The 26,439-nt window shown below is 35.5% G+C and overlaps 1 protein-coding gene across 11 annotated transcripts in view; it reads right to left on the bottom strand.

Annotated features, from left to right (window-relative positions):
- Window positions 1–5,340: 5,340 nt before the first annotated feature.
- CHD9 (chromodomain helicase DNA binding protein 9) overlaps window positions 5,341–26,439 on the bottom strand; it is a 221,161-nt gene continuing 200,062 nt past the window's right edge. For 7 of the 11 annotated variants that reach the window (XM_072827068.1, XM_072827070.1, XM_072827067.1 and 4 more), the window contains 8 exons: window positions 25,862–26,025; window positions 24,440–24,712; window positions 23,536–23,704; window positions 17,362–17,501; window positions 16,826–17,047; window positions 14,826–14,954; window positions 12,215–12,319; window positions 5,341–8,856 (listed from right to left, as the gene is read on the bottom strand). In XM_072827068.1, coding sequence (XP_072683169.1) covers window positions 7,975–8,856; window positions 12,215–12,319; window positions 14,826–14,954; window positions 16,826–17,047; window positions 17,362–17,501; window positions 23,536–23,704; window positions 24,440–24,712; window positions 25,862–26,025 — 2,084 coding nt within the window. In that variant the 3' untranslated portion in view covers window positions 5,341–7,974. The remainder of the gene's footprint in view (window positions 8,857–12,214; window positions 12,320–14,825; window positions 14,955–16,825; window positions 17,048–17,361; window positions 17,502–23,535; window positions 23,705–24,439; window positions 24,713–25,861; window positions 26,026–26,439) is intronic. The other 4 variants (XM_072827072.1, XM_072827076.1, XM_072827073.1 and 1 more) reach the window with 3 other exon arrangements.

Below are 26,439 nucleotides of genomic sequence, written 5' to 3' on the forward strand. Positions count from 1 at the left end.
ACCAATTGTTTTTGCTTGTGTTATAGGAATACAATGGTTTTTTTATGTTGAACTTGTGTTCTGCAACCTTCTTAAAAATTTTTACTAGTTCTAATAGCTGTTTTTGTTTTATAGTGAGTTTCTTAGGATTTTCTATTTACAAGATCATGTCATCTGCAATAGTTTTTCTTCTTGCTTCCCAGTATGGATGCCTTTTTCTCCTCTTCTTGCCTTATCGCCCTGAATAGAACCTCTAGGACAATATTCGGTTAAAGTGCCAAGAGTGGACACCTGGTCTTGTCATGACTTAGAAGATATTCAATCTTGGGGCACATGGGTGGCTCAGTCGGTTAAGTGACCGACTCTTGATTTTGGCTCAGGTCATGATTTCAGGGTTGTGAAATTAAGTCCTGCTTTGGGCTCAGCAAGTGGAGCCTGCTTGAGAGTCTTTCTCTCTTCCTGTCCTTCTGTCCCTCCCCCTCATTCACTCTCTTTCTTTAAAAAAAAAATTCAATCTTTATTAAGTATGATGTTAGTTGTGGGTATTTTATGGATGCCTTTTACCAGGTTGAGGACGTTCTCTTGTATCTCTACTGTTTTTGTTTTTAAAACATGAAAGGGTATTGGATCTCATGAAACTTTCTTTTTTAATTTATTTTTTAAAAATATTTTATTTATTTATTCATGAGAGACACAGATAGAGAGAAGCAGAGACACAGGCAGAGGGAGAAGCAGGCTCCATGCAGGAAGCCCGATGCGGGACTCGATCCCGGGACTCCAGGATCACGCCCTGGGCCGAAGGCAGGCACCAAACCCCTGAGCCACCCAGGGATCCCAAAACTTTTTTTTTTTAATCAGTTTTTTTTTTAAGTTTTATTTAAATTCATGTTAGTTAACATATAGTGTATTATTAGTTCCAGGGGTAGAATTTGGTGATTCATCACTTGCATACAACACCCAGTGCTCATTATGAGTGCCCTCCTTAATGTTTGCCACCCATCTAGCCCATCCCCCCACTCATTTCCCTGTGAAATGTTTTTTTCTGCATCTATTGAGACAATTATGAGGCTTCCCTTCCTTTTTTCTGTTAATAGTACATCAGTTGTTTCTTGTCTGTTGAAGCAATTTTGCAATCCTGGGATAAATCCAACTTGGTCATGGTGTATAATACCTTTCATATGTTGCTGGATTCAGTTTGCATTTTATAGCCATATGGGCTATCAATCGGCAGTTTCCTTGTGGTGTCTTTGGCTTTAGTATCAGGATAGTATGGGCCTCATAAAACAAATTGGGGAATATTTCCTCTTCCATTTTTGGAAGAGCATGTGAGGAATAGGTGCTCTTTTTTCTTTTCCCCGCAATGAAGCCACCTCATCTAGGGATTTTATCATGTATTTTTGTTGCTGTTACTAATTCAGTCTTATTACTTTATTATGCTCTTTATCATAGTCTCAACTTTTTCTTGATTCAGTTTTACTAGTTTGTGTCTCAGAATTTGCCACTTCAACTAATTTTATCTAATTTATTGGCATACAATATTCATATTATTCCCATGATCCTTTTTTATTACTGTAAAGATAGGAATATCCTTTCATCTTTGAATCTAGTAATTTGAAGCTTCTTTGTTTTTACTGATCAGTCTAGCTGAAGATTTGTCAATTTTGTTGGTTTTTTAAAAGACCTACCTTTAATTTTGTAAATTTTCTTTAATTTTTACTTCATTAATCAGGCTGAAATCTTTATTTACTTCTTGCTTTGGGTTTAATTGGATCTTTTCCTAGTTTCTTAAAGAAGAAAGTTATGTTGATCTGAGATTTTTTTCTTAATATAAGTGTAAACACACTTAGAAATTTCCTTTTATGCACCACCTTGGCTACATCTCATATGATTTGGTATGTTGTATTTGCTTTCCTTCATCTGAAAATATTTTCTAATTTCCTTTGAGATTGAGATTTCTAAGACTCATTGGTTATTTATGAGTGTGTTATTTAATTTCCACATATTTGTGAATATCCATGCTTTGTGACTGATTTCAAATTCCATTCCATTGTGGCTGGAGAGCATACTTGGTATTATTAAATCTTTCAAAATTTGAGACTTGATTCATAGTCTATGCTGGAGAATTGTCTTGTGTGCCTTAAAATAATTAAAAAAAAAAATCCTGGTGGTGTGTCTAACATGCTTCTTAGGTCTAGTTGGTTTATAGTGTTGTCTAAACTTCTGTTTTGTTATTGACCATTTGCCTACTTGTTCTATCCATTATTGAAAGTGAGATACTTATGTCTCCAAGCATTATCATGTATATTTTCCTTTCAATTTTGTTAGTTTTTGCTGCATGTATTTTGTGGTTCTGTTGTTAGGTGCCTGTATAAGTCTTATATTTTCCTGATGGAATGACCCTTATAACATTATAAAATGTTCTCATTAATTTCTAGCAACATTCGTTTCAAAGTTGATCTTTTATTAGTATAGATACTCCAGTTTTCTTATGTTTACTGTTTGCATGATATATCATAGATACATCATGCATATTTAAGATAGATGTGACCTAATTAATAATTCATATATCTAAATAATTCACATATACATACATGAATTATTTAATTATGATCAATGAAGGCATGTCAAATCAGTGGAGACATCATATACTAAATAATGTTGGGATACTGCATAATTTTTTTTTAAAAATTCAAATTATGATTCTTATACTATACGTAATTTTTTTGTAAAAAAATTTACAAAATAAATTCTAAGTCAACAAAGGCACTAAATATTAAAAAAAGTAAACATATATAGAATTTGGGGGTGAAAAGATTTTTCTGTGGAAAAATGTCAGAAACTTAAATGTGAAAAAATGGAATATCAAAATGACCACATAAAAATGTAAAACTTGCACATTAAAAAACAAAAACAAAACTCACAGGCAAATTGAGAAAAATATTTACCACTTATTTAACAGATATTGCACAGAGAACATGAACAGTTAATACACAGAATACAAATGGCCTTATGAAGAGATACGAAAGACTTTATATTGCTAATATAGAAATGTAAACTAAAATAAGAATCTATTTCTTTGTATATCAAATTGACAAAGATTAAAAAATATTTTCATGCCCAGGGTTGCTAAAGAGACACGGAAAAGGAAGTAGTTTAATGCTCTGCTGTTGGGGTAGAAAACAATACAATCCAACTGGTCTTAAAATTCAAACATACCTATTTCATGCCTAGGTATTTATTTTAATGAAAAAAAATCATAAGTGTATGAAAAGATCTAACTACAAACATATCATTGCTTAAATAGCCTCAGACTGAAAAATATCTAAATGCTCAATAATTGGGCACTAAATAATTTTGCATCTGTATAGTGGAATGAGAAAGTCCTTAAAAATGCTGTGAAAGATTCTTTAATGACATGGAAAAAATTATCATGATATATAATAAATGAAAGAGGTTACAAAGTGGTATGTACAGTATAACTCCATTCTTAATAATATATAATATGTATATGCAAAGAAAAATGACCCAAAGGTTAACAGTTATCTCTGAGCATTCAACATCATGGCGGGGGGGGGGGTGGTGGTGGTGGTGGTGGTTTATTTTGTGCTTCCGCAATTCCTCCTCCTCAATGCCCCATCCCCCAATTTTCTAGAATATGTATGTCTTATTTTTCAGTAAGAAAAAGGAAGAATAATTTAAAAATTCATCAAGATGGTACTTTTGCCTATTAATTTGGCAAAGATTACTTCAAAAGACAATACACAGTATTGGTAAGATTTTGGGGTGAGCATGCACAAAATGTATGCTGCTGTGGTAGTATAAATTGCTACTAATGGCATCGTTGTAAACTTGGCAACACAAATCAAAATCCTTAAAAACAGAGGAAGTAATTTCACTTCTAGGGATTAAGGAAGTCATAGGGATTAATGCAAAAGATGCATATAGAAACTCAAATGTCCATTTTTAAGTACATAGATAAGTTACATCTTACGTAGACATGAGACAATACTATGTATTAAGCATCACAACGCAGGGTACTTATGACATAGGTCAGTATATTAAGGGCAGAACAGTAAATATTATGTCCCAAATAATATTTTACATGAAGATGTATTGTCTAAGTTTCCTAGAGCTACCATAACAAATTATCACAAACAGAGTGGCTGAGAACAACAGAAATTTATTCTCCCACAATTCAGGCCAGAAGTCCAAAATCAAGGTGTTGGCCAGCTTGCTTCCTTCTGGAGGCTCTGAAGGAGAATCTGCTGCTCTCCTAGCTTCTGGCATTGCTGACAATCCTGGGGTGTTCCTTGGCTTGCATCTGTATTACTCCAATCTCTGCTGCCTGGCCCTTGACTTTCTTCCCTTTGTCCTCTCTTGTTATCAGGAACCAGTCATTGGACTTGGGGCCCACCCCGACTAGTATAATGGCATCATAACTAATTACACACGCTAGGACCCTATTTCCGAATAAGGTCACATACTGAGGTTTTGGGTTGAATAAATTTTTGTACGACACGATTCAACCCACTACATGTAGATAACACACATATAGATAACACACTGGATGTCTGTATGAACAGTATTTATCTCAGTGTGGGTTTATGATGATTTCAGTATTTTTTCTTTGTGCTTTTCTGCATTTTAAAATAAATAGCTTATGTGCTGGAGTTGTATTTATGGAGAGACTAAGTTCTAAATTTGTTGCAGAAGATGAACATTTACCTGTAGTCAAAAAATCACTCTCTCTCCTATAGCTCACAAACTACAGAATACATTGTTTTGTACATAGTGTATCTTCTTTCAAAAACATCTAACATAGCCAGTTCTTCCTCTAGCACTGGTACAGATAGATTACTGTTCCTCTGGGTGAGCACTAGACAAAGTAGTTGGCTTGTGTTTACATGCTATATTGTACAAAAACAAAGTTTTCCTAAGCATGAAAGTATAGTTGAATGGGTTCTAAGTTAAATGAGTGCATGATGAGACTCTACTGTTCTACCTTTCTAATTAGGGTAATACTAAATTTCTTTCATGTTTACAAAAACACTGAAAACAATAGTGATGAATTAGGAAAGACTCTTGAGACCAAGGGGAGAAATAATCACATATCCAAAACATACTCCTTTATGAGGTTATGTACATCTTTCTGGACAATTTTAAAGGTCAGGAGAAGAAAACTTAAGGAAATAATGATATTGTGGATATAGTTATGGCCAACTTCTGTCTTTTAAAAATTCTTCCGAGGTATACTTTCCTTTTAGAGATTTAGGACTATGGTTGCTTTCACAAATGAATTAAGATAAATTACAGACAAAAGTCAGTTAGAAAAAGGAGTATTGTCATGTACAGAGGCTGACATCATGGGTAGTCAAAGAATATGTTTAATAAAAAATAATTAAACTTCCATTTGCTCTATAGAACATCATAGAAAGTAATTTAATAAATTACAAATGACTTTTTAAGACGTTTGCTCAACTACAGAAAGCAAATTCAGACTACACAAAACACAACTGGTAAATATTGCAAATGTCCAAAAGAAAAATTGGACTAAGACTTGAATCATGAAACCTGAAACAAGGGCTATAAATACAAGGCAATAACAGCTATAATTCTTTTAGTAACTACCAACACATACTTGGATATCCTTTCAACTGCAACTTTAGTATTATGTAATTCTACTGATTTTTTTTTTCCTTATAACCCTTAACTTTACACAACCATATTTGCATTTTTTTAAGCTGACAGCTGGACTTTTCCCCAATCAATACTAAATAGAAGTGTCTTGAAACCCAAGAGAAAGTTTAAAGTTAGTATTAGCCTTAATGCTTTGACAACTGCAATTGCCTTATTACATAGAAAGAGAATCACTAAGATGTTAACCAAATTCATTTGATCATACTTAGGAAAATACTTTATCTCATAAATTTGATATAAATTAGATTTTTAGTGACAAGATCTAGGGCTTTTTTTTCCCTTTTTTTTTTAATTGGGGGAAAGAAAGGAATAAAGATTATGTGGGTAGAACTAGAGGGAGAGAGGGAAATATGGATGGTGTTGAAATACCCCACCTGCAAACTAAGTTAACTGTGTTTGAAAAACTTTGGCTATCTCATAGGTGTATTCTAGTTAAACAAAAGTGCAATACTGCAAAGGGAAGATACTAAATATGTAATATATCATTTTCATGATGAAGAATTACTACCCACTTCTCCTGGATGGGCATTATAGTGACTATTGCTAAGACATTGCATAAAGAACTATCAATTCAAAGTACTATTTTGGGAAAAATACAAAAAAGTCAATACAATCTCGATGGAACTTACATGATTTTGTAAATACATGTAACACTGTCTCTATAATAAGGGATTAGTTATCCTACATACAGAAACATAATTTACTGGTAAAGAACTGGAAAAGTCCAATAGAATTTGATGGATTTATGACAAAACAGAGTGCTATCAAAACGCACTGAAAGTTATTTTTTTTTTTCCTGTGGGAGAGAAGTGGGGTACTTTTCCCCCCTAAATTTACTCCCTCGCAAACTTTATCACTGACTTATTCAAGTACCAGAAAAATGCTAACATCTTTCTCTCCTTAGGGTGTAAATGATATTTTATGTCCAATTCAGTCCTAATTGTTTTAAATGTACATGAAAGTGATTGCGGATCTCTACATCTTGTCGGAATTAATAGCAGCTTTAGCAGGAGAAACTGTATCACAAATCAAATATCGGACAAATTTTACATGAGAAAGGGTTCTAAGAAATTGATCAGAAGCCTTGGGCTCCATTTTTGTGGTTTACGGGTATAGCTTGTATATATTTTTTGAGATTATTCAAAGTGCATATTCAAAATGGGCCAACTCAGTATATTTAATATAAACTGACAACCCAACACTGATTCTGGGCAACATTTAGTCTGCTTATACCTAGAAACTCAAAAAAGAAATGAATTTAGACTATTCTGCATATTACTTTATCACTAGGATCTGTTAATCTTGGAATATTTCCATGACATAAAACACAAATAGAAATCTACACAAATAAAGCAAACAAACGGTTTCTTTTACATGAAGTATGCTGTGTGGAAGGTTCTTCTCAGTGGTATATCATGAGTTTGCCTTTTCTGAACCCTGGAAACAGACATTACTCATTGGAGACATAATGATTTCTTATAGGAGGCCAAACTTTGAATAAGTAAAACTAAGTATGTCTAGAGGGTGCCAAAGTCACATGACACAAGATTCTTTTATGACTTAATTTTACTGATATCAGAGTTAAGCTCAGCAAAAAGCAAGTCCTATTTCTTGCCAGATTAACATGATATATAGGATGTGTTTAAAAAACCCCTGAAAACAAGTATAGAATTAGAAACGAATGTAAACTTCCTAAACTAACTCAGCTGAGGTAACAGGTAGCCAGTTAAATTGGCTGATTGGGAAACTTATTTCTTCTTTAAAACACACTTGTACCTGAATTGGAAACGTCAGCAGTGCATCACAACACTAGAGCATTTTCATGTAATTAAAGCAATGGATGGTGATGTAGATTCTACAGCTTTCATGACATTCATTAGCTGCCCAAATTATTGCTGAGTTTTGATCTGTAAATTATAGGTGTCAAGGAGGCTGTAAAACTATATTCAAATTAAATCAGTAATATGCATAAAGTATTCTGTGTTCACTGCAAATATATTAAATATACAACTCTTATTGAGCATAATTTTCATAAAATTAACCCCCAACAAAATTATAATGCCTTTTTGTTGTAATTTTACACCTTTATGTATTTGATAGTACATACGAGTTCAGAAAGTTATGGATCTTAAGAAATATTACATGCAAAACGTCTCTGAAAGCAGTTTGCACTTCTAAACAAATAACTGAAATGTTCGGTCAGTAAGTTATTGATGCACTCAACACTGGGGTATTTACAATTCATAATTAAAGAAAAAAAATCCAAAATCAGTTCATAATTTAAGTGCAGTCTGGGAGTCAGTCTTCGTTACTAGAATCTGAATCCTCGGATGACGACGACGTACTGTCAGATCCAGATGAAGCATCGGCTTTCTCTGAACCCTCATCTGTGCTGTTCTCATTGAGAGGACTTGGTTCAGTTCCCCCTTTGTCTTCCTGATCTCTAACTCTGGAATCTTCCTCCTTTACTTCTAGGGACTTAGACGAGCCTAAGTCATTGTTTTTGTTTTTCTGTACGTCAAAAGTATTGGACTGGGACAAAGTTGGCATATGGAGATTAAGGCCTGGAGTGAGCAGCATCCCTGGATAGAGTATATTAGATAGCAGTAGTGGGTTAAGAGCTAATGGGTTGGCAGCTGCAGCTGTATTTAATGCAGCAGTAGAGGATGTGGAAGGAGAACTTGACACAGAGTTTTCTCCCCCATTCTCTGAATTTTGACTCTCTGTCCTTTCTTTTTTTCCTTCTAGCTCCTTCGAGTCATTTCCCTTTTTCTCTTCTGTTCCAGATTCGGTAGGCTTTGTCAGGAGTCCTCCCATGCCCAGCAGATTTGGTAAGCCAGTCATTCCTGACAGCAGCATGGGAAACATGGCGGCCATGTTTTTAGCTTCTCCTCCAGAAGAAAGGCCAGCAGGCATTCCCATCAGCCCTGCGGTTACTTGCAGGGACTGCAAGTTTTGTAGGTTTTGTTGTAAGGCCTGAAGGGTTGTGAGATCCACACCTGGAAGTAATCCGTTGGCTAACAAAGGATTGCCTGACGCGCTGGTGGCAGTTGCTGCTGCCGCCGCTGCCGCTGTGGCCTTGGCAATTCCACTTTTAGGCCGTCGCCCTCGCCTGCTGACTTCCTCTCTCACAACAGGACCAGTGAGAATACGCTCATACATACTTTCTGGAAGAAATCCCTGAAAAAAAAAATCAGCAACAATAGCTATATTAGAATAAAATTAATAGCTATCCCAATAAGATCGGTAATTATTCATGAACTTTAGTCTGTATTGATAGAACATAACCAATTATGGAAAAAATAGCCAGTTTCATATTATAAGTAGTGGTTTGAAATAGTTCTTCCACTTCTCATTTTTTCGTAGGGTAAGAGAGCAGAAAGAGGTCTCTAGCTTTCTTCCATACTGTGAGGCATACATTTGTAGAAGAGTTCTAGCAAACAGAAGGTCCAAAGGCATTTTTTCATGAGGGTTACTTCCACACCCTTACATGTTTCACATCACTAATTACTCTAAAAGACTACAGAAGTGCCCATCTTCCAAGCTAGAAGAACAATAATAGACAAAGTAAAAGGTTAAGATTACAATGATATTCTTCATGTGAATCTTTGTCACTTTGGGAATAATGGGAATAAGGGAGATAAAGCCATGCTGAAAACATTCAAATGATTCTCCCACGACTTTCTGTGCTCAGAACTCCTAGAAGTGATGGGAATTTAGAACCTTTAGATCAGCACTGTCCAACAGAAATATAATGCAAATTATATACATAATTTAAAATTTTCTAGTAGCTGCATGAAGAAAAGGTAAAATAGGATGCCTGGGTGGCTCCATGATTGAGTGTCTGCCTTCAGCTCAGGGCATGATCCTGGAGTCCTGGGATCGAGTCCTACATCATGCTCCTAGAAGAGCCTGCCTCTCCCCCTGCCTATGTCTCCACTTCTATCTCTGTGTCTCTCATGAATAAATACATAAAATCTTTAAAAAAAAAAAAAAGTAAAATAGAAACAGGTGATATTAATTTTAGTAATATAGTCTATTTAACACAATTTTTTTATTATTTAACCAAAACATTACCATTTCAATATGTAATCTATGAAAATAAATATATTTTCTATTTTTTCCAAATTTTGTCTTCAAAATCCTAAACCAGGGTGGGGGGATGAGCAAAATGAGTGAAAGAGAGTGGGAGACACAGGCTCCAGTTATGGGGGGCGGGCAGTGAAGGGCCGAGGGAGAGGGAGAATCCTAAGTATACTCTTCACCCAGCGCAGAGCCGAAAGTGGGACTTGGCCTCATGACCCTGGAATCATGACCTGACCCAAAATCAAGAGTCTGACGCTTAACTGACTGAGCTGCCCAGGTTCCCCAAGTCACAGGAATAAAAAGCACAGCATAAGGAAGATAGTCAGTGATGGTGTAGTAGTGCTGTATGGTGACAGGTGGTAGCTACACTTGTGGTGAACATAATATATAAACTTGTCAAATCACTATATTGTACACCTGAAACTAGTGTCACATGGTATGTTAACCATATTAAAAAAAATCCTGAACCAGTGTTTTATACTTATTATATAATATGTATATGCCTTAATTCAGGCAGCCACATTTTAAGTGCTCAACAGCTACATACGTGGAGTGGCTACTATTTGTGACAGTGCAGTTCTAGACAGCAGTTTCAATGCCTCTCTTTTTTTATTTTTTAAAATAGGCTCCATGCCCAGGGTGGGGCTTGAACTCACAACCCTGAGGTTAAGAGCTGCATAGTCTACCAACTGAGCCAGCCAGACCCCACCTAGACAGCAGTTTCAAAGACCTTCATGATACTATTCTTATTTTTTTACTTTTAAAAAAAGTTTTTATTTATTTGCAAGAGAGGGAGCATGCAGGGGGAATGGCAGAGGGAGAGGGAGAAGCAGGCTCCCTACTGAGCACAGAACCCCACATGGGGCTTGATCCCAGGACCCTGAGATCATGACCTGAGCCAAAAGTAGACACTTAATCAACTGAGCCACCTAGGTGCTCCTTTCATGGTGCTATTTTTATTTCTAAATTTTTAAAATATATTTTTATTTTACTTATTTATTTTACATGGTACGATTTTTAAATCTCGTTTTGAACTGATCAACTTATTTGTTTTCTTTTAAAAAGCACTAGGGGGATCCCTGGGTGGTGCAGCGGTTTGGCGCCTGCCTTTGGCCCAGGGCGCGATCCTGGAGACCCGGGATCAAATCCCACATCGGGCTCCCGGTGCATGGAGCCTGCTTCAGCCTCTGCCTGTGTCTCTGCCTCTCTCTCTCTCTGTGTGACTATCATAAATAAATAAAAATTAAAAAAAAAAAAAAAAAAGCACTAGGGCTCACTGCAGAAAACAAGACAATGAAAAAAATACAAAGAAAAAAAATCATCCATAATTTCACCACTCAGAGAAACCATTGCTAACATTTTAGGAAGTATATTTCATTTTTCCCTTGTGCATATATACAGATTCTATAATTCTTCCCACTTTTCATTTCTAAAATAAATAGAATCACAATGAACATAGTTTATAGCCTGCTCTCTTCATTTGGACACTTATAGAAATAATAGCTGTTCTTTATTTAGCATTTACCACATAGTTAGGCTTTGCTTTTCCAAGAGCTTAATTACTACCCCGTTTAACATATTGTGACCTTTTTCTCCCTTGTCATTAGATGTTCTTCTGATATAATTTATGCACAGTGGCACAGTTTTTCAGTTAACTAGACAGGCACTTTAATCAGCTAAGCTATGGCACCGGCAGTGGCACAGCTTTCCAATATATGAATGGGCTATTCATATATTCCCAATTTTTTACTACTATACTATGATTGATGAATATCCTTATATATTTCTTTCCCCACATCTTTGGTTATTCTTTATGGCCTTGGTCAAATAGTTATTTTAGAGATTAAAATAGAAACAGATCAGTACATATTGATTCTGCAATCTAATTCAACAAGCATCTGAGTAATTTGCAATGTGTACTGCAAAATAAAAACTGTGAACTCAACACTGGCACATGTTTACACATTATTCTGTTAATTCTTAAAATTTCATCTCTGATATAATTAAATGGCAGCTAATTTTCCTTTTTGAGTACAGTTGACACATAACATTATATTAAATTTCAGGTGTACAACTTGGTGATTTGACAGGTTTAGACATTATGCTGCGCTCACCACAGTGTGGCTGCCATCTGTCCCAGTACATTGTTGTTCAGTATCACTGACTGTATTCCTTATGCTGGGCCTTTTATTCCCGTGATTTATTCATCCATAACTGGAAGCCCGTACCTCCATTTCCCCTTCATCCATTTTGCCCATCTCCCCACCTACCACCACTCTGGCAACCATCAGTTTGTTCTCTGCATTTATAGATCTGAGTCTGCTTTTTGTTTTGTTTTTGTTTTTAGACTCCACTTATGGGTGGAATCATATGGTATTTGTCTTTCTCAGTCTGACTAAATGGCATCTAATTTTTAAGATGATGTGTGAGTTAGTATTTACGAAATACTCACGGACTGCTTAACAACATCTCCCCATTCAGGAGCTACTCCATATTCTGAATTTTCTTTCAGGAATCTACATAAATCTTTCAAAGGAGGAGCAAATGCACCTCCAACCTGCAAATAAAAAAGATTGTTAGACACTTAAAAACACTATTAAATATGAAGATATTTCTTGCTTTTATTCTGGGCTATACAGAGTTTATTTCCTTAAAACACAGGTGTTTCTTAAATCATCTTTGACAATCTCTACTATATTAAAAAGGACTACCATAAGCCAAAAGTGCTGCTAATATCCTATATAGATACATGGTAATGTAAATTTTAAATGCTTTAAGTAAAGTGACTGGAATAGTAAAATGAATAACTACCATTCACTTGCTCTTCTAGATAAGCAATATATCCTAGTTAAGGGCATATACCCTCTGGAGTCAAACTTACCAGCTATGTGAACTGGGATAAACCAGGAAATCTCTCTGAACCTCAGTTTTCTGATCTGTAAAATGGCGATTAGAATAACACTTCCCTCACAGGGTTTTATGAGGATAAAATGAAACAATTTAAGTGCCTTAGGATAGCATCTGGCACATAACAAATAATAAATTCTTCTTCTGATTATATGCCAAGTATCATGCTAAGGACTTTAAGTATGTAAATTTATTTTAGTTCTCACTATATCCTTGAGATAGTATTATTTCTGTTTTTCAAATGAAGGAATTAAGCCTCAGAGAACTTATATAAGTCACCTATGCCAGCTAGTAGGCGTTAGGGGCAGCTTTCAAACTCTGGTCTCACAAACTCATGTTCTTATCTATTATATAAATTAAAACCCTGAAGTATAAAAATATAAACATCTTTGGAATGTGAACAGTGATATAACCAACTAATCACATTATGAAAAGATTTAAAAACTACATATACTAATCAGTAGGAAATTAAAATATTTTAAAACTTAAATGATTCGGATCTACCAATTCAATGTTCCTTTAGAGTTTAAAGGTACTTTGTAATTCCTCTTTCCAGACCTCTCTGAGTATATACTATTTCTTGATAGGATATAGACAGGATTTTAATATGGTCATTTATAATACCTACAAGTATTCTTTTTTAGTATTTTCTATAGTCTTAGTCTCTGTGGTTTCTGTTGCCTTCTCCTTTTTGTTATCCCTTTCATTAAGTTCCAATTTAAACGGAGGCCCTGTGGGTGGTTTATGGGGGATTCAGCAGGTAGATTCTTTTCAATCCTTAAGCCTATATGCTAGAGACTCAGAACAATAGATAACTACAAATTAAGGGAAATGAACAGGCCCCTTGTCCGGTTACCACAGTTAAAGATAAAATTAGGAGTGTTTAATACCTAACAGGTAAAGATAAAAAACTGTTTCATTTCCTTAAAATTGGCTAAGACTAATTTATTCATATCTGCTAATGCTAACTTTTGTTATATGAAGAAGTGCAAATATTTGTAATCATCTATGTAAGCACAAAATTAGGTAAAATGCTACTAAAACATCATCTTGTTTTTTTCCCTAATCTCCCTATGACATCATTTTAAAGCATTAACAAAAGCTGAATAAGCTCTCTCCATAAAACTGGGGACAAATTAGTATTAATTTTAATGAATTGGTGCACATAACAATTTTAAAACAATTGTAAAGGTAATTTAATTTCTGAGTGAAGAAACTCAATGAGAAATCTTCTGTTCTTATTCTGAGGCCATCTTTTTTATTTTGTTACATGCTTATCCACATAAAAAAACATAATAAAAACATCAGCTCTATAAGCCTACAAAAGTGCCACAGGTGTTCTATCGTTTACTTTTGAGGTGAAGGAGACATCTATTAATCCATAAACAAAAATAATTTGGGGAAACAAAATGTTGAACATTTGGTTTAGAAATAGAATTTGCAAAAACTGACTCTTAGCATTCATCAGTCAAAAAAGCAGAAAGAGAAATATTACAGTGCCCTTATTCTGTTTAGGGACCTTTGTTTAAGACAGTTCATTTTCACCTGTCAGAAAATTATGTAATATGCTGATTTAAAGGAACAAGATACTTTATGGCCATCTAATAGGAAATTACAGTGATAAAAATGTAAATCTCCAATGGCTTGATGAGAATAGTACCTCTTTCATCAGTTTCTCAACCTTTGCCCCATGGACATTCTGGATGGGTCTTCTACCATATCCTGTAGAATGTTTAGCAGCATCCTAACCTCTGCCTGTTAGATGTCAACAGCAGTCTTCTCCTTGCTTGCCATCTCCCCAATACCTATCTCCTCACCTCCCAAGTTGTAGCTACCAAAAATGTCTCCAAACACTGCCAAATGTCCCTGGAAGACCAAACTGCCCCCTATTGAGAACCACTGCTTTGAAGGTAGTGTCCTTTTGTAGTGCCACACTGATTAGGCACAGGTGTGTAAAGTGACTTGTTTATTTTATTCCACAGCTTAGCCAAAGATGTGGGAACTGAAATTAGATTGCATGAAATTATAGTCCATGTCTTTTCCCACAAAGCTGCTAGTCTTAACCCATTTCCATGTCTGTTAGGAAATATTCCATAATGAAGTAGTGTTCTTAAGTTCTCCTAAATATAAAGGATTAACAATAAATATATATATACCTTTCTGGCATTTCTTCTGTTAATCAGTTGAACACGTTCTTCTCCAGTAAGACTATTAACATCGAGTTTGTTAGGATTTCTGCAACGATGCCTTTTTTGTTTGGGCCTCCCTTCATGGAGCTGCACTCTCTAAAATATATAACCAAAGAAATTGCTTTAAAATCCTTACTTGTGCAAACAGTATAAAAGAGCTGATCCAATAATTTAATTCTATAATACTAAAGATACATATATAAATTACATATAATATATTGAAGATACATATATTTTACCTTCAATATATATCTAATAAAGAATTTACCCTTTAGTTACACTTTAAAAATATTTAAGCTTTAAATATATAATATAAAATATATAATTTAAAAATATTTAAGCTTTAAATATTTTAATATTTAATATAGTTGATTCTTGAACAACATGGGGATTAGGAGTACTGCCCCTACACAGTCGAAAATCCACATTTAATTCGATTACCCTAAAACTTACTGGTAATAGCCTGTTGACCAGAAGCCTTACTGATAATATAAACAGTTGATTAACAAATATGTAGTATGCTATATTTATATTATATCCTGTATTCTTACAACAAAGTAGGCTCAAGCAAAGAAAATGTTACTAAGAAAAGCATAATGAAGAGAAGATACATTCTCAGTATAGTACTGTAAATATCAAAGTCTAAGTGAACTTACACAATTCAAACCTGTGGTATTCAAGGGTCAACAGTATAATAAAATATTAAATATGACTTTAAAAAGGATTACATAAATCTTTTCCTTATATATTTAAACAAATATTCAAGGCCATCATATGATCAAAACACTATCATTCTGCATGCATTCTGGTTCCTGAAATGAGGTCCTTCCTTAAATGCTCTCACAGACCACTGTGTTCCTAATGTTTGAAGGAGTTGCCAATAATGCTGGAGCAGCCTCCTCTAAATCATACAGTTCCTTATTTTTTTTCCTGATAGATTTCATCGTAAATATCAGATTTTTTTCTGTGCTGATACAATCTATGTTTGTGCTAGTTGGGGCTTTTCTCTTCATCTCACTAATAGTCTTGCTTATCTCCCCTCAAGTAATCTTCACAATATTAAAAGATATTATTATTTTACAAATGGGAATCAAGGTGTGGAGGGGTTACCTTCCTCAAGATCATGCAACCAGCAAGTGGTAGTATCTGGCAATGAAACTCTTTCCATCAAACCATGCCGCTTACCTCTACAACTTAACAAAGCAGGGCTTGATGTTTGTAGCTATTTCTGACCAATGAGAACATTCAAGAGACGAATGCTCACTCTTCAGCATGGCAGACCCATCGCATCAGAGCCTGGACCTAAATTCACTTTTCTATCCAGTTACTATTTTACCCCACTCAATCTCTCACATATCCTGCAATATCAGACTGGCTGCTGTTTTATGAACATGCCTTATAGTGCTATCTTTTTTTAAAAAAACTCTTCTTGTTTAATATGATCATTAGTATTTTATTTTATTTTTTTTAATTATTATTATTATTTTTTTTATTTATGATAGGCACACAGTGAGAGAGAGAGAGAGGCAGAGACACAGGCAGATGGAGAAGCAGGCTCCATGCACCGGGAGCCTGACGTGGGATTCGATCCTGGGTCTCCAGGATCGCGCCCTGGGCCAAAGGCAGGCGCTAAACCGCTGCGCCACCCAGGGATCCCGATCATTAGTATTTTAAAGTAAACTCCCTGAGGAAAAGGACTGGAAATCTTATACCTTTACAACCCTCACTGGATCTAACACAGTACTCTGTATATTGGAGGCAATTTTTATTATTAAATGCAGAATGGAAAAATGGAAATGGCACTGTGTTGTATCATGGGGAAAATGATCATATTTTTTTCTGCTCATTTTCCTTACTCTTGGGCAGAACACATATTTACATAAGTGGGTAAAAATGTATGCTTCATCATTGCAGATTTGATAAACCACAAAAATAAAATATATCAAGATTTATAAGCCATCACCTACAGGAATAAAAGCTCCCAAATCTTCCACATAACCTGGATGCTCCTTAAGCCATTTTTCCAAATCCTTTCTCTTTGGCGCATCATCGCCTGCAAGTCTTGTCCCATCTTTGAGGTTAATAACTGGAACTGGACTTTCTGTATCAGGAATTCCTTGAGGTTGAGTATAGGACAATGCTGGATTTATCCCTGTAGAAATCTGTGAGGTGTTTAAGCCTAAAGTAACCTGTAGAAAAACACCAAATGAAAATACTATTTTCAATGCTTTATCATTTGATTTTTGGTCCAATAAAAGCAAGTTTTTTTGAAGAGGAAAAAAGTAAGTTGTTTAAAATTCTGAAAAAAAAATAAAATTTTGCTAAATTTTTCAAATTTAAAAGTTTCATAAATCTTGGGCAGTGTTGGATTCCTCTGAGATACAATCCAAAAATATCTAATTTCAGAATTAATATTTTTATTCTATAAGATACTCACAAAGCAGCTACATATATATTTACTAGAATTGAATTTTGGACTCAAGGATCAGTAGTTTTTACTTACATGATTAGGTGGTTTATTTCTGTTAAAAAAGAGGATGTCAACACCTTCGACATTCTTCCTCCTTCCCCGCCTTTTTTTGACTATGGGCTGGTTGTCTAATCTAACTCCATTGGCACCAAGAGTTGACTGAATGGAAGTACCTAATCATATTAAAAAAATGCAAAATAGTGATCAAAATCTAAATCTTAAGCAAATCAAAAGCAGAAATTTTTCTAAATATATGAAAGTGTTAGTTCTTATTTTACATATCCTACATCAAGTAATTTTTGCGCTAAAACCACTCCTATTCCTCATTTAAGAACTTGGAGAACTATAAAGCCACTTTTTGATTTGTCTCTTCAAATTTTTTACTCTGATATTCACACACCTATCTTTCCATTTTAGAGGAAGAAACATGTCTTTCTCATATACAAGACAAATCCCTCTTTCTTTGAACCTATTGATTCCTACCTTTTCAAAAAAAGATCTTATTTATTTGAGAGAAAGAGAGACTGAGCAAGTGAACATGAGTGGGGGGAGGGTAGAGGGTGAGGGAGAAGCCGACTCCCTGCTGAGCAGGGAGCCTGACATAGGACTCAATCTCAGGACCCCGGGATCATGACCTGAATGAAGGCAGATCCTTAACCAACTGAGCCACCCAGGTGCCCCTAATTTCTACCTTTTCTGAAAGATTATTATTTTCAAGTATCTTCACTTTCTTGTGCCAAAATATCTTATTTTGCATTAGAGTCTTCTCCTCAACTTAAAAACATGGCCCATGTCAACAAAAAATAAACCTCTTTCAGCCTTTTTATAACTTTCAAAACTTTTAAAGGGTTGGTCTTTGATATACTCCTATTTTTCATGAACAACTCATTTCTCAATGTCCCATAGTCTGTTCCCATTTCCCATGCCAGCCTTTTAAAACTATTTTAAGATCATCACTTTTTTTTTTCATCACTAACTTTTTAGTTGCCAAATTAAACTGACCTTTATCATTCCTCATTTCAGTAGACTCTCAATAAAAATGTAAGAGGTATGAATCTAATAGTTCCATGCATTCAGCCAATTTTCCCAATAAGTAAACATTTATCAAATAGCTTGTACATAGGTATGAGGTACTATGATGGTTCAAAGATGAGTTAAATGCAGTTCTTGTCCTCAAAAAGTACAAAATCTACAACTCTCTTATTAGAAGAAAATACTGGGTGCCTGGGTGGCACAGCTGGATAAGATCTGATTCTTGGTTTCAGCTAGGGTGAATATTAGGGTCATGAGACTGGGCCCCATGTTGGACTCTGTGCTCAGTGTAGAGTCTGCTTAAGACAATCTCTCCCTCTCCCTCTGCTCCTCCCAACCACTCTCTAAAATAAATAAATCTTAAAAAAAAAGAAAATATTAAGGATGAGATATTTAAAATAGTTCACAGCTTATAGTGAGAAATGCTTTTTCAATCAAAGAGAATTTTTAGAGCAAGTCCTGTGTATCCCTGAATAAGGAGCTGCCCTTTGGCTGGTCATGTAACCTAATGGAAGCCATTTACATTCACCACACCTCAGTTTCAAAATGGCACCTTAATTCATATGGTAAGGAATAGCTACTTACAATGATTAAAAACCGTGTTTGCATATAAAAGCACAATAGGAATATGATATAACTTTATTTAAAAAACCCTTTCATTATCTACAAAATGAATTTTATTGTAAGGAGATTAACAAAATATTATAAATATGATTTGAAAATATTTTCACTATCATATATTTTAGCTATAATAAACCAACTTTCCCAAAGTATCATTTTTAAAAGTATCATTCTATTTTATAAGTTCTCATGGTTTCTTATTCATTCTAATATGAATGAAATACCTTACATCAGCCCCCTTTCCTACATAACCCTCAATCCCTGTCCCAGCTCAGTTTTCATGTTGCCTATAATCTAGATTCATTCACCTTTTCTAAGCAGGCTCTGATTTCATACAAATCTCTCTCCAGTAGGAGCTCACACAGTAGCTAGGTCAGTCTTATCACAAAACCATAGTATCGCGTCTCTGGTCCATACTATTCCCTGCTGCCCATCCTTCTCTGCCATGAAGGTCACTTTCCAGAAAGGCCATTATTTGGTCTTCCTCTTATAGATCCTATTCACTTCTACCTCTTCCAGGACTTTGCCTAAGTTTCTAGACAGTAGAGACTTTCCCCTTCTCCAGTATTTTTTAACTATACTGCATTGTGTAGCAAAACATATTATCTTGTTTTTTTTTAATGACTAATATTTTAACATGTAGGTCTTTGTCTACCAAGCAACTGAAAGGCAGACAGTGTCTTTCATTTCTTTTTTACTTTCCCTTTATTGCTATTCCAATGTTATATAAGAAAGTATTTAATATAATTATCTCAGGAAACACAATTTTATACAAATGTACACAAATGTGTACAATTGTATACAATTTTTATACAAATCTTGGCCAGAAGGACACTTTGCTACCATCACCTTGACCTTCCTTGACAAGAATGGAGAGACTGAGCTGTGCATGAAGGCAGAGGAATCCCTGCCCCTGAGGAAGAGAGGTCAGGGTTGGCAGCGGTACTACTATGAGGGCCTTAAACAGACCTTTGGCTATGGTGCACGCTTATTTTAGGGCTGGCAGCAGGGGGACTGCCCACTACTTTGGGCCAGCCCTCTCCTGACTGGGGCTTGGAACCCCCAGGATTGCACCATCCCAACCACTAACTTGGGGCTGGGGCCCCTTCCCTCCACATATACCTTGGGTTTGTGCATATTTTCTGCTGGGTGGGATCAGAGGGCGATTTCTTTTATGTGTACATATGCTAAATAAACGTAATTTAAAAACTGTAAAAAAAATTGTATATATAATTGTATACAAAGTGTACGTTTATTAACATACCCTATCTGACCATTCATAACCATATTCTCAGACTTATTTCTGAGTGATTTTTAGAAACATTACTGATTTTAGCTAAAAACCAAAATGGAAAATTTAACCTAATCTACTCTAAAAAGTTTGTATTGTCTTCATCTTAGATGTAATTATAACAATATTAAAAATAGCTTCTTTTTGCTGAATGCCTACTGGGTACCATACACTGAACTAGGTTTAAAAAATGTTTTCTTAAATTCACAAAAACAAAGCCACAAAACACAGAGGTATTATTAAGCCTATTTTATAAATGAGATCAGAAACATTAAGTTACTGGCCCAATGTCACAGCTGGTAAATGAGAGAATTCAATCCCAGGTTGTTTGGCAACTCTATCATCCTCTGCTCACTATTCTAGATAGTTTCTCTAATGAGCTCTTTAGTTTTGTCCTACTGTAATTTATGCTATATTACTATTCCTTCCATTAATTAAATTACATTTCAACTTGTATCTTTACTTGAAACTTTCAGATAAAATTCAGAGGGTACCCACATAGATGTAAAAAGAGCTTAGGCTTCTGGATATTAAGAATTCTACTAATTTGTTTAGTATCTAATTCTAAAACCTGTGAAGTTTAGATCTTAACATAGGTTTAGCATCTAATTAAGTGCCAGGCTTCATAGTAGTCAGTCTGCATATATTATTTAATCTACCCAACAATGCTACCCAACAATGCTACCCAACAATGCATATATTATTTAATCTACCCAACAATGCTACTCTCCGACCCCAACTCTTTGTCTCACAAATAAGAAACGTAAGGCAAAAAATTGTTAACAGATTTCCTAAGATCCATGTTGGAAGAAAAATCTAGATTTCACTTTTGCAGTTATTTATTTTTTTTAAAGATTTTATTTATCCATGAGAGACACAGAAAGAGAGGCAGAGAAATAGGCAGAGAAGCAGGGAGAAGCAGGCTCCATGCAGGGAGCCCGACGTGGGACTCAATCCCGGGACTCCAGGACCATGCCCTGGGCCGAAGGCAGGTGCTAAACCGCTGAGCCACTCAGGGATCCCCTCACTTTTGCAGTTATTAAGATGGATGAGCACTGATGCTTAGATAATAACTCTATCTAGTTTTAATGCTTGAAGCTTTTAAATATTTTGTATTGCTGCAGATTGTGTTACAATTACTGCTCATACTATTAAAGATAATATTATTTATCTAAGAGTTAAAGGTAAAGGCTGTACATCCTTCAGCTGCAACAGAAATAAAACATTCAGATGATAGAAATGTCAATTCCATTTTATAGTAAAGTTATCAGAGTACAGGGATTCCTGGGTGGCTCAGTGGTTGAGCTGCTGCCTTCAGCCCAGGGAGTGAGATCCTGGAATCCCAGGATCGAGTCCCACATCAGGCTCCCTGCATGGAGCCTGCTTCTCCCTCTGCCTGTGTCTCTTATGAATAAGTAAATAAAATCTTAAAAAAAACAAGTTATCAGAGTATAAGCAGTGGTATTTTTAAAATTTTATTTACATTAACATATACTGTATTATTAGCTTCAGTAGTAGAGTTCAGTGATTCGTTGCATAGAACACCCAGTGCTCATTATATCATGTGCCCTTCTTAATGCCCATCACCCAGTTACTCTCTCCCCTCTTTTTTTTTTTTATAAAGATTTATTTATTTGAGAGAGAGGGAGATAAAGAGAGAGAGAAAACATGTGCACGTGTGTGTGCACAGTGGGGAGGGGCAGAGGGAGAGGGAGAAACAGACGCCCCACTGAGCAGGGAGCCCTACACGAGGTTTGATCCCAGGATCCTAAGATCATGACCTGAGCTGAAGACAGATGCTTAACTAACTTCGGGACAGATGCCTCAAGCAGTGGTATTTCTAAACTCCAAGTAGGTTACTCAAAAAAGTTCATAGCTTATCTTCCCCATCTGTTCCCATTTTCTTATTAAAAAAAGAGCTCCCTAAATATATGAAAAGCACAGTTTGGGGAAGTTATACTTCAGTAACAGAAGCATGGCTGACTTATTTTGAACTGCAATCTACACATGTCTGAAAGTCCAGGAACTAGAGAATTACAACAAATGGTTAATGAATCTGTAAGAGACCAAGTAATGCTGATGATACTAATTTATAATTTAATTGTAATTTATAATTAAAAAGTCATGATAGTAGCAATTGGGAATAGTTATCAATTTAACACTTATAATAAAGCATTATTTTCCCAAATCATAGGAATTCCATACACTGTGCACAAGCACAACAGAATTTGTGAAATGTTTCCAAGTACTGCATGGCAACTGGGGGTACTAGAATATGGAAACAGAGTCTGTAGCCTTATGTAAATGGAAGGTATAATAGAAATTCAAGTCTTTAATCTGCTTTAATTGACAACTTGTACTTTTAAAGATTCAGCTGGCCATAAGTAAAATTCTCAATTTTTGGTCCTACACTTTAAAAGGGACACAGACAAATTAAAGCACATTAGCCCAAGATCAACAAAACAAAACAAACTTCGTATGGTTTCCTCAGTGCCTATAGAGCACCCAACACATAGCTCCAATTTGGTGTTTAGTAAATACTGTTGATTCAAATTATCAAAAGGTCAGAAAAGACACAGTCACAAGAGGAGAAGATATGATCACGGATTTCAGAATGTTAAGATTATCATATAGACAGGAATAGCTTGATTCTGTGATACCTTTAAAGACAGAATTTCAATCATTAAGGAAAACCAGCTGCAGGCAAAATTTGCTTCCAAATAAGAAGGAATTTTGTGATAATCAGAGCTGCCCAGTAATATAAAGGGCTGTTTAAGGTAGGAACAATCTTTTTTCCTGCAAATATTCCATGAGACTGAAGGGTTATCTTTCAGGGTTAGTCATGACAATCTCGTATCCTGTAGATCACTGGACAACACTGTCTCTAAAATCTTTCCAGAACTTCTCATTTTAACTTCCTCCACTAATCACCATTAATATGTGATTTCGGTGTTTGCCTTCACATTCACAATCTGCTTTCATATTAAAATGCTGTTGGAACTTTTACCCGTATAAAACTACTTGACAGATTATTTCTACCCAAATATTTAGGACCCCAAAACAAGACTGCACCCTGCTTTAAAACATCAGATTAAAAGTCCCAGTAGGTTTTTATTAAGACCTAAAATTATATATTTATAGACATAAAAGAGACCTCAACATTAGAGGACAAATGAATTTTTAATAGAAGAATAAATAAAAGAGAATTTGGAAATGACAGCAGAAGTATTTCATGCTAAGGGAATTATCATCATCACAGTCACCTGATACTGGCATGGATTTGGGAAAATTGGCGAGGCTGGTCTCTGATGCACTCTGTAGCTCACGAAGCCGAGCGAGGTACTGCTGCTGCCCCAGAGCACCATCTTCACTGTCGAATGGTCTTTTCTGAGCAAGCCCCTGCTTCTGAAATGTCAACTTCAAACCACCTTCCTGTTAACAAACACCATTATCAAGAAAGAAACAATTAAAAAAAAAAACTCATTTCAGCTATTAGGAGAAATTTTTTACTTAGAAAAAAATGAATTAAAAACCCTGAAACATTAATCAAGTTCTCTTCTTATTCAGAAATCAACTAAAGAAGAAAAAAATCAACTCATTTCTATAATGAATATTAAGTCTTCCATCTTAAAAGAAAAAAATCCAGGTACTATATACACTTTTCTGAGCAAAACAGTTTTTCATATGACTAGTACTATCAGCTTCGGACATACATTTCTAAGTACATTATTCAGATGACATTTCAGAGAACGTTACCCATGTATTAGACATGGAGTAATCAATTTAGCTTCAAAAATCATACTGAGAAATGAAATATTACTGATAACAGGGCATGCTAAATGTTTAAAAGAGAAAGTACACCAACATACCACTTAAATATTACATAAAAGAATCAAAACAATTAGAGTTTGTCAGACTGCTTAAGAAAAGCATTCTTGATCGGCAGAAGGACTATTTTCAGAAGTACAGGTAGAGAAACATATTTAATGACGATCCTTCTAGTAGAATATTCAAGTTTAATAACCTGGATTTCAAAAAGAAAACAATCCAAATACCAGAAAACAAGTATGTGAAGGAAGTAAGAGTGAGAGCAGGCAGCCACTTGCAGAAAAAGCATGCTGCACACGTAATCGCAATCGGGTCCTAGGGCAATAAAAATAAACATACGTCTTTGATTTTCACTGTAAACTCCTTTTCTCGTACATGCTTCTTCACCTTTGACATCTGTGTTGACTGATCATGTTCTTCTTTACCACCGGCACCTGGGGGAGTGGGTACACCAGGTTCGCTATATTCTGTAGCTGCACCAGGACTGTCCAGCAGTTTTGTGGTATAGAAAGAAGCTACTGTGTTGGCATCATAACTTCTTCTAGCTGAAGGCCACTTCCCTTTCAGCACTGTTTGACAAATACTGTCCAGCCGATTGATCATCACGCGGTCCTGGAAGAGCATGCCACATCAAAGTGTGATTTCAACAATCAGACCACAGACCTTTGGAGATGAAATGGCTCAGGGCCTTGATGGATATAATCCCAGTACAACATACATACATTTGGTATATATACACAGTCACATACCCATATCATAATTCTGTAAGAATTCAAGTACGAATTTACATTGGAGTTCAAAAATATTATACGATAGACTTCTGTTATTTTTATTTTTATAATTACACAGTTAATACAGGTTCCTCGTAAAAATTCAAACAACTGAGAACTAGGTAAGAGTAGAGTTCTCCTTTTGTTAAAAAGGTTTTTTAGGGCAGCCCAAGTGGCTCAGCGGTTTAGCATCACCTTCAGCCCAGGGCATGATCCTGCAGACTTGGGATCGAGTCCCACGTTGGGCTCCCTGCATGGAGCCTGCTTCTCCCTCTGCCTGTGTCTCTGCCTCTCTCTCTCTGTTTCTCTCTGTGTCTCTCATAAGTAAAATAAAATCTTAAAAAAAAAAGTTTTTAAAAGATTTTAGAGAGCAACAGCGAGCATGTGCACTCAATGGGGGAAGGAGGTCGAGAGGGGGAAAGAATCTTAAGCAGACTCCATGCTGAGTACAGAGCCCAGGTGGGGCTCAATCTCATGACCCTGAGATCATGACCTGAGGGGAAATGAAGAGTTGGATGCTGAAGCAACTGCACCACCCATGTGCTTTGAGTAGAATTCTCCTAAAGGTTAAGTATTCTTACACTAGTCTAGCCACATACTGATAGAAGAATTATATGAATCCAACCTGAACTTTTGCCACTGAAAGCACATGTACCTGAGTGAACTTTTTTTCTAAGTCACCATTGGCTATGGTAAATTTCTTTAAGGAGACTCAGCTCAAAGCACCTACTTCATAAACAAATACTTGAATATTAACTTGTTTATGAATGTAAGCATTATCTCTTATTCCAAACATTCTAAGGTTATGTTGAGAAACATACACATTCCAGTAGACCTATTTACTTGATAGTAGTTGATACTTTTCATGCTAACACCAAAATGCCACCTACGTTTTACAGTGACTTATTTTTCCATATGAGAAGAATATCTACCATTAAAGAATCAAAACTACTCAAAAAAAGATCTGTTCCACAGGACACTATCCATTTACCTTTGGCCAATATGAAGCTGCTAGCATGTATCCCCCTTGTAAGATGTAAGCAGACTCTGGCGTCCCATTGTTCATCTGGAAACTATCCTGTGTCTCATCCTGGGTAGTGCTCAGTGATGCGACACTTTCTTCATCATAGGCTTTCACGTGAGGGGTACCTTCTGCTGAGAACAATTATAACTGTTTCAAAAAGACTGCATAAAACAAGTTTATATATACTTTTCAAATCTTAATTATTTAGATATATTTAAAAAGGAAAAATTTAGAAGTGAAACAAATGGTAAAAAAAAAAAAAAAAGGAAAAACTCACCTAGGATACAATAAAGTATTCATGGTTTAAAAAATTACCATAAGAGCAAAATGAGCAGCACTAAGAAGTTTAAGGGAAGAGGTTTACAAAACATCCCTTGCCTGCATGAAAATGTGACCCTCAGTTAATTGTGTAGGTCTGCTTCCCTGGAAACAGATAAACTCCTGACTGATCAACTATATTTGGACTGGGAGGACCATAAATACTTGACAGGCATACTAAAATTCTCCAAGGAGGGGATTCCTATAATTGGCCACGTCCTTGTGGC

Source organism: Canis lupus, chromosome 5 (assembly GCF_048164855.1).
Source record: "Canis lupus baileyi chromosome 5, mCanLup2.hap1, whole genome shotgun sequence".
NCBI classification, from domain to species: Eukaryota; Metazoa; Chordata; class Mammalia; order Carnivora; family Canidae; genus Canis; species Canis lupus.